This window comes from Aethalodelphis obliquidens, unplaced genomic scaffold (genome assembly GCF_003676395.1).
Source record: "Aethalodelphis obliquidens isolate GAN/ISIS:26980383/991018 unplaced genomic scaffold, ASM367639v1 scaffold98, whole genome shotgun sequence".
Lineage (NCBI taxonomy): Eukaryota > Metazoa > Chordata > Mammalia > Artiodactyla > Delphinidae > Aethalodelphis > Aethalodelphis obliquidens.
This window is the reverse complement of record NW_020838042.1, coordinates 2,100,197-2,115,553: the sequence shown is the minus strand read 5'-3', so window position 1 is coordinate 2,115,553 and position 15,357 is coordinate 2,100,197. Positions and strand designations below refer to the sequence as shown.

Sequence of the window (15,357 nt, the reverse complement as noted above, 5' to 3'; positions counted from 1 at the left end):
TAAAGTAACTTCATCAGAGTTGATGAGGTTACGTAAAGATTGAGGCTATTGTATATGAAAACAAAATGTTAGCAGTTCAGTAAAATCAATCTGCTGTAGTATAATGACAAATTGACTGAATTTTAAGTGTTTGACATCTTAAGTTGGATTTACTAGCCAGTCTAGATCACCTTCATGAGGAAAACTATCAATCTATTGATAGAAAAGCTACAACAAATATTTTCTGATAAATGTAATGCTAGTGTTAAACTTTTTCATAAATATTTTAGCTTTTGCATTATTGACTTTTTCTATTATAAAAAATGAATACCATGTTATATTTTAAATCTTATTAGCAACTAAAATTTTATTTGTATTTCCTTTTAAATAATTTAGATTTACATTTGAATAGTCACATGTGGGCAAGGACTACCATATTGAACAGTACAGTTATAGGCTTTTTCACTATCACATTTCTAATAAAGAAAAAGCCTCATTCAGAAACAGGATTATGGCACATGCACATTCAGATATAATTACTTAGTTGCCACATTAAATGATATAGACATAAATGCCAGCCTGATTTTCTGAGATGCTTGAGAAGTGTAGCATAGAAATTAATACTATTGGAAGTCTGTTCTGCAAAGTCTACTCAAAGTGGAAGATCCACAGGACAATAGAAATTAAGTGATATAATGAGGTGACATATACTTGCAGAAGTTAAAGTAATTCCATACTTATTTTTTTCTTGTATTAATTTTGTTTTCACATCAAATTCATTATATGTGTGTTCATTTTCACATGTGCACCTATGAAAAAATTCCTATGCCGCATATTCCCAAGCTGGTATCAGGATAGCTTGCTATTAAACGAATATATACTGGATATATAAATTAAAAGTTTTATGTGGACACTTTGGGAAGAGTTAGAAAGGATAAAAAAATTTCTTGACTGCAAGCCTTCTCAGACACTTCAATTTGCTAATAAGCATTGTGGACCTCCGTAAAGAGGCTAAAATTAATATCTGCTAAAATTATCTGTATAAGAGTACTTCAAATAATGGCTTTATTTTGTTCACATATAATGAGTTACATTAAAATCTGAGAGACAATTGAAGAGCCAGACACATGTGTGTAACAGCATTTAGCTTGTGTGCATTAAGTTGGAAAAAATGTTGTTTAGTTAAATCAGAAATACCTTTTAAATCTGTACCAATGAAGATTATATTATGAAATGAAGAAAATATTCCTGTTTGAATTCTGGGAATTCCAAAATGGAAATTATGTTATAGCTGTAGATCCCAGGAGTTCTAGCCAAATATTTATTTTAAAAAATTATCCTTTTAAGTTGATAGTTTCTTCATTTATTCAACAAATTTTTTGAATACCTATTATAGGCTAGGTACTATGCATGAATCTTTGCTGCATTTATTTTACATTGTAAGGTACCTAGGGTAAATAACCTTATCTGTTTAATTGTCATGTTATTTTACTGGTAATTTCTTATGGGGTAGGCCATATATGTTGGTGCTGATGTGTTGGTGCTTTCCTTGGTGGGAATCAAAGGCTTTTCCTTTCGTTTCTCTCACGGGCCATACTTAGTGACTAGAATTCTACCAAGTTACTACTTTATGTTAATGTATTGAAAATCCATATTAAAATGCAAATGTTATCCTGTGAAGGATAATACTTTAAACCACTATAAGCCATTAACACATTATCAAGATTCAGTTTATCAGTTTAATTAGATGGTAATTTAGCTTGGCCCTGAGGAATTAAGTAAATTGGATGATGTGGAAGGGAAGAATCAACATAAGGCAGATCACTGAACAGGTGCATCCATACCCTTTATCCAGAACACTACACATACCTGGCCTCCTGGAAGTAGGTTGTTCTTAAAGACTAATACATCCAGCTCCACCTGATTATCTGTTCCCTGCCAGCTTGCCTGGTACCAAAAATTCATTCTAATTTTAGAAAATAAATAATATAGATATAAAGGATGACTTTCTGCAATATTTTATACTGATTATTTTATGTATTTATTGTGTTTTATTCTTTTTGAACCAAAGGGGTAAATTATAAGCTTAATACAGTTTGTTGATGCACTACTTCATGATCATTCTAGGATTGATCCTCCCCTTTTTTTTGTTACATAACTTCATATAGGCAGTTTTCTAGATGATGCAGTGAAGAGGGATGGAAATTCCTGAGAGAAAATGCTCTCTTGTCACTGTTTTCTTCATCTAAGATCATAACCAATTCATGTGATCTCATTAGGCTGATTATTTAAGGTCATTCTGCACAGTGACTTAATTAAAAGCACGCAAAGCCAAGTACTGTCAGAACGCTAGTATTGCCATGCCATTTATGTGTATCCAAAACTGTGAACAGGAAAGACTAAACCCCTACCTATCTCAGCTGTGTCATATTCTTGTTTATCGTATGTCATATAATTTGAGTCTTTTTTCAGTCTGTGGATTAATGCAGTGTTCTTTTTGCCAAATTTGATTATTTAATTTGCCTTTTTAGGTCATAATTTCTATAAATGATCAAAGAGAAATAAATACAAATAGCTTAACTGTCCATCTTATTAGAAGGAAACTTAATTTTTTTCTCTGAAGACTTTTGAGACTAGGAGAGAAAGCTACCTGTCTTAGATAACTTAAGTCTTTCCATTACCATATTATTTATGACCCATCAGAACCCATATAAAAGCCTGTAATCCTATTTGGGATTTATATACCATTGTATTATTATTTTAAATAATTTGTAATAATTAAGAATGCCATTTTGGAGAAAGATAAGATATAAATTAGCAGATTTTCATATGATAGCTCACTTTAAATTATTGATAAATAATCTTGTATTATTTTGAAGATTTGACATATCTTTGTCTTTATTAACACTAATGAAATAAAAAAAAATGTTCCATCACTGCATTACTTTTTTTGTCCAGGTATTTGGCTAATTTTGGTTAGTTAGACTTTGAATGTGTTGACCTATTTTCTATATACCACATTTATGTTAGATACATCGGTATTTTAAAAAAGAATATCTCATAATGATATGGCATATAGTGCATTTTTCTTCTTGAGTATTTTGACCTCATAACTCATAAATGAGGCAGTAACCACAACTCATTTGAAACTTTTATAGTGAGGAGAGAGAAGTCCTTTAAATCACGGAGGAAAACATTTTGTTTTAAAAACTTAGATATAATGCCTCATTTGTTTCAAAACAGGATTGCTTTTATTTCATGCAGTTATGTGGCTCTTCAAGAATCAAATTTTAAGTAATAAAAAGAAAGTGATAACTGAAGTTTTAGAGAAACAGAAGTTTATTAAAAACTTTATGAGTGATACCTATGCCCACTTACAGAGCTCAAAATTTGAAGCCAGTTTTCATCTCAACTTTAGGTATTACAAATCATAGTTTTGTCCCATAATAATCCTTTCTAAACTTCAATTGAGCTTTCAATTTGTTAATAAAAATAGGTACTTTTGGGCTTTCTTCCACATCTCTTCAGTTTCATTCCCAGAAAATGAGGATAGTGTATTCTTTTGGGTATATATCATTAGAAATGAATATGAACAGAGAGGAATAAAAAAATAGTATGGCTACAGCACTTCCATGCTAATGATGCATGAATATCTGTAATGGTATAAGGTGGTAAAGAACGTTAACAAAAGCAAGTTGATTTTCAAAAGGTTAGACAGGATTTGTACACATCAGGATTCAGAAGGATATAATTATTCAAGGCAGAGTTAATGAAATTCAAATGAAAAGGCAAAATCTGAATATGAGTGCATGGATTTTGCATAAAGAAGAGAAAATGAACATGATACTTCCAATTACACTGATTTTTTAATAACTGTCTGAAATTTTTATTAAACCAAACTGAAAGGCATTCAGTAGATATAGTTTATTCATTATAGACCTGCATGACTGTGTCAAAAGGACTGATATATTTTAAGGGGTATATAGTAACCTAGATTTCCAAATACCTGAGTGTCTCAGTTTACTTTTTGACAGCTTATTATCATATATGAAAATTATGACACATTTCTCTGTATTAAAAATTATTGTATCTATTAGAACTTTATAATAAATGAGAATATTCAAAATTTATAAAGCTGAACTTTCTAGAAAATGAGTTGACAGTTTCCCAATGGTATCAAAGACTTATTTTGAAATATTCCATTTCTCATAAAAGTTCACAGGATCATCCCTTAGCTTGCCTTATTCACCTGGTATGCACCACTTCTCCTATCTATGATGACTAGATACTATGTATCAAGAGAATAGAAGGAATGAAATCCTCCAACTCTAGCCCAAAATTCTAATATTATTTAAAATGTAAAATTAGAAGTACATGTAGATTACCATTCCATTGATCATGAAGGAATAGGTGTCATGTATTTGGTCAAGGTATACACACTAAACAAAACTTTGTTAAAAGGTATAATTGTGTGATATAAGTTAATCTGTGTAATTCTATGAATTTGTAGTATCATAAGTAGATGAGACATCTAAATTAGAATTATTTTGTTTTTATATTATCTAAGAAGTGAGTACAAGAATCCTGGACCTGAATGACCAAAATGAAAGCATAAATGGACCAGCTTATATTTTAACTCATCTTTGTGTAGCTTCAGTCTGGGATCCTAAACACCATTTAATTACATTACTGCAAAAATGAGGATGGTCTCATCTTAAAGGCTGTGCAGTAATAAATGGCTGTGTTAGCATGCTTATCATCAGAACTCCCCAAGAGACCCTGCCACTGAAACCCTCAGCTGACCCCATCACCAGGCAGATGGCAGTTCATCAATTCAAAACAAAGTTACTGGAAAACTAGTTTCAATTACAAGAGTTTTGCTGCTTATAGTATAGACAGAAGAGAGCAGAGGTCATTTATCTTTCTGAATTTGCACTCCAAATAGTATTTATTCCTTGTTCTTATAAGGAATAGGGAAAGAGGCACTCCTGACCAAGTCCAAACAGACTCTGAGCCCCAGATGCCCATCAGTCCTAACACTTGAATGGCAGATAGGAAAGTGTAGATGCAGGAGGAGAGGCTGGTGCTCCCTTAGATCTTCAGGCTTTCAGGAGCTCTTATTAAAGTGTAAATTTCATCCTCAGTCCTACTTATCTAGTACCTTAATAAGCAGTTTAACTTAGCAAGAATCTAGCATCAAAGAGAGGAGCTGACAGGGAGATCAGCTCCGTGCTTTGTGACCACCTAGAGGGGTGGGATAGGGAGGGTGGGAGGGAGAGGCAAGAGGGAGGAGATATGGGTATATATGTATATGTATAGCTGATTCACTTTGTTATAAAGCAGAAACTAACACACCATTGTAAAGCAATTATACTCCAATAAAGATGTTAAAAAAAAAAAACAAAGAGACAGCTGATGTCAGGAATTTGGAGGAGAAGGTGCTTAATAGAAAGTTAGCTACCAAGCAAAACCACTTTGTCCCTCTTGTACCTCAGTCAAGATTAGGGGAAAAAAGTATAGGAAAGGTTCCTTTTGGTATGAATATCATAGATGTAGACCCCTCACATCCCACCCCATACTTAGTTTTCCAGGAAGCTTAGAATTACATTTTTAAATCCAGTTGTAAAAAGTATCCTTTTCTTAGGGTAAAACTACCCCTCTCATGACCTTACGGCTCTTGGTCTTTCAATCTTATATTCATGGTGCTAATGTTTGTGTATCTCTTATTATAAAATGCTTCTAACACGTTTTGGAAGAGAGGATATATAAATAATAAATAACCTTTTTACTAGACTTATCATCATGCATTTTTGATCCACTTTCCAGCCCTCTGTCAGCTATAATCTGGAATCTATATGAATTCAATAGAGGTCTTTTCAATATTAGGAAGCTAAAAGAATTGTTCTTTTGTATATCTATACCAGCACACTGTCCATGAAGAATCAGTGATGGTGATGACTGAAGAAATGCCTTTGGAAATTTCTTATGTGCCTTCTACTTACCTGACTGAGATTACTCATGTCTCACAAGCCCTATCAGAAGTGGAACAACTTCTCAAAGCTCCTGACCTCTGTGCTAAAGACTTTGAAGATCTCTTCAAACAAGAGGAGTCTCTGAAGGTAAAAGCAAAGCACTTTCATTCAGATTTTACAAGGTCATCATATTGATCATTTGCTGTACCAGAACATTTTACTTAAATGTATACCGTGAAGGCATTCTGACTTAACACATGGAAATCTTAAAATACTTTACAAGATGGTTAGCTTTAGAAATCTAGTGTAGAAAGAGAAACATAAAATTGAATAGGTATTTTATAATATTTAATGTTAAGAGACTTCCTAAAACAAAGGAACGCACTAAAATAATAGTTTCTTATACATTCAGGGCAGAAAGGACTCTCCAAAAAACAAGCTTTGCTAGACAAACAGTTTACTCCCAACTGATACATTACTTGTCTTTCTTTTCCCATAAAAGGGGAAATTAAATGAGGTTTTAAATTATATCTTTTGTATACAGTTTTAATTTTCTATTTCCACTTATAATATTCACATTCAATTTCAAATTAGTGTCAGTATCAATACCACAACATATGATATCTAATTGAATAGAAAGCAATAAAATACTTTATTTAAAATCACCAGGCAAAAGCCTCCAACCAAATCCAGCTTTTTTTCAAATCACCGACTATAAGCTTATGAATTCTGATAAGACAAAACATGATGAAGAAGTAGGGTTTGAATTTTAGAGGGAAGTGTCTGAAGATAAATAAATGTAGCATCAAGAAAATGGACATAATAATGTGTGTCTCAAGATAATTTTTGTGATCATACATTTCACACTCAAAATGAAAGATAATAGTATAGCCAGAGCTTGGTATTTGCCGAAGCAAATAGCATAAGATTATAGACAGAAGATAAGTTTGCTCTCAGCAGCACCTATTAGCTAAAGTATTTTATACTCTAAATGAATGTCTTCGGATCTCATTCCATATCACATATTTGCATAACTATACAAATAGATAAAGACGTTTGTCTTAGAAATCAGAGTAGCAATATCTCGAGTGACTTGAGTTTAATGTCTTACATCATATCAAATAAGCTACAAAATTATACACTAAAATAGAGTAAGGGATGCATGGATCTCTGGAACTACATCATTTTGGTATGGTGCTATTTCTTATTCTCTTTGAAGTAAAAGTCAAATCACTTATGGGTACAGTGAAGAAAAGAAAATCAATTGATAAAGGAGACATGCCAGCATGCCTGTCATAATTCACATTAACTAATTTCTCATGACAGCACAGTTTGTAAGTTCATCATTGTCATTCAATATGTAAATCACTGCTAATGAGCTAATATTCATTCCTTTCCATGTTCGTGGACATATAGGTCAGGAGAGCAGTAACCCTAAACTTATTAAGTTGCCAATTGAATATCTTTGTCTTCATACCTCTTACCCTGACACACTCAGAATGATGGGCCCCTGGCTGCAATCATAGCTAATAATTTTGTTCTTTCAGATATATTTAATAGTATTAAAGCTGACACCAATTACAATGGTATTGATTACTGTGGTTTGTAAAAAAAGTATTACCGCAGTTTTAATTTAATTGGTTATTGAGTCCTCATTAGATGGAGTTTGGGGCATAATTCCATCTCACTCCCAGCATATCTCCTGCAGCAAGCAAATGGGCTTCCTACCTCTATGAGCTTTCTGAAGGGGGATAGTTTTGATTTCAGTCTTTTCAATGAATATGTACTTCCTCTTAAAGGCATTCATCATTGTCATTATCTACTAGTAAAAATAGAAAAGCAGTGCATAAATTGTACAGCTGCTGGTTGAGAAGGTTTGAAATTAAATTGTGGTTGATTTTATTCCTGACACATTTGCATGAATCAAATTACAGAACTGTAGTAGGTATCGCTGTGGTTTAACATACATATTTTTTAAGAATAATACAACACAAATAATGTGCAATAAGTTAAAATAATTACTTTCTGAACAAAATATAAATAATATAGCACATATGATTTCCATAGATGTATTGAATTCAAAAGCTACCTAATCATTTTGACAAGAACTAACCAGATAAACACCTATTTACATTGTAAATCTGCATTTAATACATAATACATTAGCTAAGGCATACCTAGCGATGAATGAGAAACACACACAAAAGTAATATTTATCCTTATATCAAAGCCAATATTATCAATTAGTTGCTTAATTAGGCCTTAGTTGCTCAGTTAGGGATTGGCATGGATAAAGGTGAATTATTAGGACAAAAATAAGAGCATGGGTTAGAATAAGGATGACAACTATGCTTTATCTTTTGCAATAAGGGGGATCAATTTGTATATAGGGCTTAGGTACTCGATAACTTGTATTAACTAATTGATCCTCCCCGTAACTCTATGAAATATCTAAAATTATTATCCCCATTTTATAGATGAAGAAACTGAAGAAATATTAAGTAAAATAACTTGACAGAGTTGACACAGCTAGTATCGGTTGAGCAAGGATTTGCACCCAAGCCAAGTAGATTTAACCTCTGAGCTGTTAACCCCTATACTGTACCACCTTTCATGCAGTGGTTTCAAGGGTACTATGTTGAGCATAGCAAGGGTGAATTTGGGTAAAACATGGTAGAATACTGAGGACTGGCGTGGCCAGTTCATAGGAAAAATGTCCTGAGTTCTAATTCTCACTGAATCTATGCCAGTTCAAAAAGATTCCATAAAAGGAAGCAAGCAACTTCCATGTGCTTGTTGGCATTATCCTTAGTGAAATTAGTCACACAGAAAAAGAAAAATATTGTATGTTATTGCTTATATGTGGAAGCTAAAAAACAAAACAAACGAATGTAACAAAACAGAAGCAAACTCACAGATATAGAGAACAAACTAGTGAGTGGTTACCAGTGAGGAGAGGGAAGGGGGACAGGATAGGGGTAGGGGATTAAAGGGTACAAACTACTAGATATAAATAAGCTACAAGGATATATTGTACAGTACAGGAAATATAGCCAATATTTTATAATAACTTGAAATATATTCTATAAAAATATTGAATCACTATGTTATACATCTGAAACTATTATAATATTGTAAATCAACTATACTTCAGCAAGAGAAAAAGGGAGGGAGGAAGGGAGAAAGGAGGGAAGGAAATAAAGAAGGAGAAAAGGAAGGCAGGAAGAGGAAAAGAAAGGGAAGAAAAGAAAGAAGTCAGACATGCATCATTTCAGTTGTCTCATCTAAACTGATGATATTAAAGATTCTAAACTGATGATATTAAAGATGCTCTGGTTGAGGTGGATAAAATGTTTTGTGTCTTTAGTAGCCAGGGTGAGTGACAAGAAGTGTAGACAAATGGAGAAAACTCACAGATGTTGACAGGACAGTTGGGCCCAATGTAGAGCTTAGGTAAGATCAAGAAGTAAAGGCAGCCTTTGTTCAACCTCAGCAGCACTGGGGAGAGCTTTTTGTAGCTGAAAAAGCCAAAGATCATAAAGCAAAAGTCGTTCAGTCTTCTTTGACTGGTTCAGCTTTTATGCAGGACCTTTGAGACCTAAAAGGAATTATTAGGACAAGGCAATAATGTAAGGAGTGAGGGAGGATTCATTCATTCAAACATCTTTATTAAGCATTTCCTATACACCAGGCATTGCTCTAAGTGCTTAAAAAGCAGTAAACAAAACCGATGGACTCCGCCCTCATACAGCTTTTGTTAAAGCAGAGGGAGACAGAATATAAGCAAACAAATGGTGGACCGTCATAAAGACTACCATTCATTCTGAGCTAGATAGGTTTTTGAGAAGATGACTGATGTGATCGGATTTATGCTTTAAAAAGATCACACTGGCTGCCCCACTGAGAGTAGAACTGTAGGGGATCAAGGGTAAAAACAAGGAGGACAGTTGAAGAACGGATGCCAGTGGCTTGGGCTAGGGTGGTAAGGAGAGATTTTCAGATTTTGGAAATGTTTTCAGAGAGAAGATAGAAGATTTATTTCTGTGTTCACCAGAAACTTGAGCATGGGTGTATAAAAGCCCATTCTCAGCAGATTTGGGGCTCAGGAGAATTTAGGTGTCCTGTGAACTTGGTAGAAAGATCACTTGAGAAATGTAAGATTTCTTTCTTCTCATTGATAACTTTGCCTTCGGTACTCCACTCTTGCTGTGAAGCACGGGCAAAAGTGCTGGCAATGGAGATCTTATCACTCTGGTCAAAATCTTTCTCCTTTGGAATCTATTTCATCACATTTAAGCACAAATTTAATAATGTCAGTCACTTGAATGAAGACAAAACTAATGCCGTGAGCAAGCTGACTGGTTTTCTATTCTGGTATTAGGAAAGTTAGATAATAGAAGGAGGTACTGTATATACAAATCTGAACAAAATATCTGAAGGTAAATAAAATAATTAATGTCTCTGTGTAAATTGTAATACAGGGCCATGCTAGATAAAGGGTTAGATTTTTCACCAGTTTAATACTATTCAAACAAAAGAATATTGTAATTATTCTAAATTAAATAATCATGGAGCATATAAAGTATCAAGGCAAAATTTGTTTACAAATGCTTTTTGAATTCTACTTAAACTTTATAATCGAATAGTTTGGTGCATGGAAAAATATGACTTTTATTAATATGTTACCACATTGTAAGAACTGATATTTTGGACTATAACATTTGGAATAATGTAATCATTTCATGATTTCTCTGAGAAAAATCAAGTTTTTCTTTTTTTTTTTCTTTTTAAATTTTAATTTAATTTTTATTTTATATTAGAGTATAGTTGATTTATAATGTTGTGTTAGTTTCAGGTATACAGCAAAGTGATTCAGTTATACATATACATATATCCATTCTTTTTCAGGTTCTGTTCCCACACAGGTTATTAGAGAATATTGAGTAGAGTTCCCTATGCTATACCATAGGTCCTTGTTGATTACCTATTTTATATATAGTAGCATGTATATGTTCATCCCAAACTCCTAATTTATCCCTCCCCCCCACCTTTCCTCTTTGGTAATTGTGAAAGTCTGTGCCTCAAAGCGGGTGAGTCTGTTTCTGTTTTGTAAATAAGGTCATTTGTATCATTTTTTTAGTTTCCACATATAAGCGATATCATATATTTGTCTTTTCTCTGTCTGACTTACTTCACTTAGTGTGATAATCTCTAGGTCCATCCATGTTGCTGCAAATGGCATTATTTCGTTCTTTTTTATGGCTGAGTAATATCCCATTGTATATATGTACCACATCTTCTCTATCTGTTCCTCTCTCGATGGACATTTAGGTTGCTTCCACGTTTTAGCTATTTAAATAGTGCTGCAATAAACATTGGGGTGCATGTATCTTTTCAGATTTTGGTTTCCTCCAGATATATGCCCTGGAGTGGGATTGCTAGATCATATGGTAGTACTATTTTTAGTTTTTCAAGGAGCCTTCATACTGTTCTCCATAGTGCTTGTAACAATTTACATTCCCAACAACAGTGTAAGAGGGTTCCCTTTTCTCCACACCTTCTCCAGCATTTATTGCTTCTAGATTTTTGATGACGGCTATTCTGACTGGTGTGAGGTGATACCTCATTGTAGTTTTGATTTGCATTTCTCTAATAATTAGTGATGTTGAGCATCTTTTCATGTGCTTTTTCTCCATCTGTATGTCTTCTTTGGAGAAATGTCTATTTGGATCTTCTGCCCATTTTTTTGATTGGGTTGTTTGTTTGTTTGTTTTTATATTGAGCTGCATGAGCTGTTTGTATATTTTGGAGATTAATCCCTTGTCAGTCGCTTCGTTTGCAAGTATTTTCTCCCATTCTGTGGATTGTCTTTTCGTTTTGTTTATGGTTTCCTTTGCTGTGCAAAAGCTTTTAAGTTTAATTAGGTCCCATTTGTTACAATTTGTTAGTTTTCATTACTCTAGGAGGTGGATCCAAAAAGATATTGCTGCAATTTACACCAAAGAGTGTTCTGCATATGTTTTCCTCTAAGAATTTTGTAGTATCTAGTCTTATGTTTAGGTCTTTAATGCATTTTGAGTTTATTTTTGTGTATGGTGTTGGACAATGTTTAAGCTTTTCAACTAGCACATTTATTCAGCTATAAATATATTTGCTTTTTTCAATTGCTTTTATGATTTGGGATTTATTTGATTTGCTATTTATTTTATTTGCTTGATTGACTTGCTATTTATATTTGTGAAGTACTTTACAAATATTAATCTATTTGCTATAATTGAAATCATATTTAAATCATTAATATAGTACCTCAATTTTTACTTCTCTTATAGTGGAGATATTATAGATATTTACTGCATTATAATTCATATTTATATGTACTTTGATAGTTTCCCTTTATGTTTTCTACATGTCTCTCTTTTATAGAAAATTATTCATTCTTTTCTCCCAGCCATTATTTTATCAGGCCCATCAGTTGTCCTACTTTGATCCCCATGCTGCAGTTTACTCCCATCTTTGCTAAAATGTACTTTAAGGACTCACTCCGCCTCCTTCCATTCTCCTAGCAAGACTATTTTGATAATTTGCGTCCTATAAATTCTGGAAGTCAGAAACTTCCATGTTAAAACTTACAATTCATGATGCTGGTTGAAATTTTGTGGTTGCAATTAAGTTGTGTGGAGGTTTTCCTTTTTTTCATGAACTATTCAAGCTGTTCTTTGACCAATTATGATGTCATGGTTTTTTTTTTTTTGATGTCATGTTTTTTGATCTGTGATATATAATTACTGATTGGTTACTTATGTAAGGACAGTGCATCATCCTATGGAGAATGTTTCCACCAAAGTATATAGTTGTATTTAGGAAATAATTTTGACATGTGGCCATAAACAATGCAGGGGAAAAAAAATCGAAAGGACACCTTACCATAGAGCCACTAAATATAACTTTAAAAAAATTTCTTTAGAAGCTCAGAAAAAATTAATTAATAAGTACTTTAATGCCTTTTGATTGAACACCCTTCCCAATTTGATATGTCATTAATGTAGTGCCTGGTGACTAGATGAGGCATAAAGTGGATAAGAATTAGATTTATATAGGATGCTGCCTTCATCTGTCAGATAAAGACAAATTCCAGAGAGTGAAAATGAACTGGAGTTTGAGTCTTTGGTGCTCCAATTTCTCTTTCTCAGGTTTGAGATAGATCTACTCCCCAATGGCTGCTGTCACAACAGCTACTAATGGGTTTCTCTCATCCTTTTTTTCTCAGAAATGAAAGTTGTGTGCTCCTCTGTTAGCCAAGTTACAAAGGGTCTCAAGGCATTTTTGTTAACTAAAACTGCCTAAAGCTATTATTTCCACCTTCTTAAAATGTGAAAGCAATCATGCAGGATTTTATAACTCTTAAAACACATATACGTGCATTTAAGTGTATGTGTATCCATTTAACTGCAGAGCTACATTAATTAAGATGGTGATACTGAGTCAGCCACAGCAAAAGATACAATTTTTACCGTTTGCAGTGGTTTGCAAATGAGCCACGTACTCCTTTTGACTTTTTCCCTCTGGTGACCAACATCCATCATACACATAACCACTAGGAAGAAAAAAATATCTTGTTTGTGTTGTTCACCACTATATCTCCAACTCCTAGGACGGTACCTACCACAAATAGGCACTCAGTGGACATCTGTTGAATGAATGGATGACAGTCTGGTAAATCCAGGTATGAAGTCTGCGATTGAAGAGGACAGAATAATGCTAATCTAGTAGTTCCAAGAATAAAAACTGATTTTTTTAATTTAAAAAAAGAAACAAAATTAGTCTCTTTTACATTATATCCAAACTCATTGAATTAAATCATCCATATGTATGAATTCTAACAAACTAAGCATATATACCAGCATGGAGAAATTTGCTCTAGGTTTGTACACACTGAATTTTAAACCAATCATTTATGAAAGTGTGTGGCAAGAAACCCACAAATAATTAAAATATTAGTAATATTTTTCCCAATCACTTGGATTGCATTATATGGTTATGGCAAAAAATAGGCTAGAGTGGTTGGCAAGGCACTGGATTTGAACATGAAAGTCTTAAATTTAGACACCGAATCTGACTCTTAATAGTTGTGTCCTGGGCAAGCCACATAAAATTTCTATGTCTCAGTGTTTTTAACTTTGAAATTAGATCAATGATAATACCTGTCCCAGCCTACTCAGCAGTAATATTGTGAAGATAAAGTGAAATCATGTAGGATTATCTAGAAAAATTCTTGTAAAACATGTATAATTATATAAATTTCCAATTTTGCAAAACCCGTATTACTTCATCACATATCCAAAGTCTTAAAAATTATTGTAAATTAAATTTCCATGTAAATAATCCTGCAAACAAATTGCCTTTAAGAATGTGGTGAGGGCTTCCCTGGTGGCACAGTGGTTAAGAATCTGCCTGCCAATGTAGGGGACATGGGTTTGAGCCCTGGTCCAGGAAGATCCCACATGCTGCGGAGCAACTAAGCCCATGTGCCACAACTACTGACCCTGTGCTCTAGAGCCTGCGAGCCACAACTACTGAGCTCACATGCCACAACTACTGAAGCCCGCGTGCCTAGAGCCCGTGCTCCGCAACAAGAGAAGCCACTGCAATGAGAAGCCCGCGCGCAGCAACAAAGACCCAACACAGCCAAAAATAAATAAATAAAATAAATAAATTTTTAAAATGGTGAAACATAAAATTGCATACTTAACTGTAAAAAAAACTTCAAGTAAAATGTTAATAATAGCATAAAATATACATAAAGTTATTTCCAGATTTGGCAAGTAGCCTAAAGATTAAAAAAAAAAAGTTTAAAGTTAAAAAAAAGTAAAAGAAGAGAATGCACATAGGCTAAAAAACATTTGCTTTTGACAAAAACTTTGGTTAGAGAATCTTACTTATTTTCAATCATATTTACTATCTTTCCAAAGCTGAGTATTACTTATTCAGAGGTAAAATTTTTCATTCTTCTATTAATTTTAGGTGCCAAATGAATAGCTCATTTTTTAATATTACTCTTGAGGATGCAGGCTCTAAATTGTTCCATGTTTCCATGTTCCATGGCTTTTACCAAGAATAAGATGCTATTTTTTAGTTTGTTATTGTCATTATTGTTTTATGTGGACTTTTATTTTTCATTGAAATATGTTGAATTCATTTTTTTTCCTAATTCTATGTCAGTAATTTAGAATCCTTTGTTCTGAGTTCAGAACCATGACTTAAACTATTTAAAAGCATTGAAGCTCTAAGTGAAGGATACTTTAATCAATAGTGTTTTTTTTTCCCTTGGAATTATGAGACTTATTTTTGTTATTTATTTTGTTGTTTTTCTTTTGCCATTTAAAAAAGCTGATCTGTATCAATTTTC

At 33.2% G+C, this 15,357-nt stretch overlaps 1 protein-coding gene across 3 annotated transcripts in view; it reads left to right on the top strand.

Annotated features, from left to right (window-relative positions):
- The window catches only part of DMD (dystrophin), a 2,234,319-nt gene that overhangs the window by 1,004,390 nt on the left and 1,214,572 nt on the right, over nt 1–15,357 (top strand). For all 3 annotated transcript variants that reach the window (XM_027096086.1, XM_027096084.1, XM_027096085.1), the window contains exon 42: nt 5,904–6,098. In XM_027096086.1, coding sequence (XP_026951887.1) covers nt 5,904–6,098 — 195 coding nt within the window. The remainder of the gene's footprint in view (nt 1–5,903; nt 6,099–15,357) is intronic.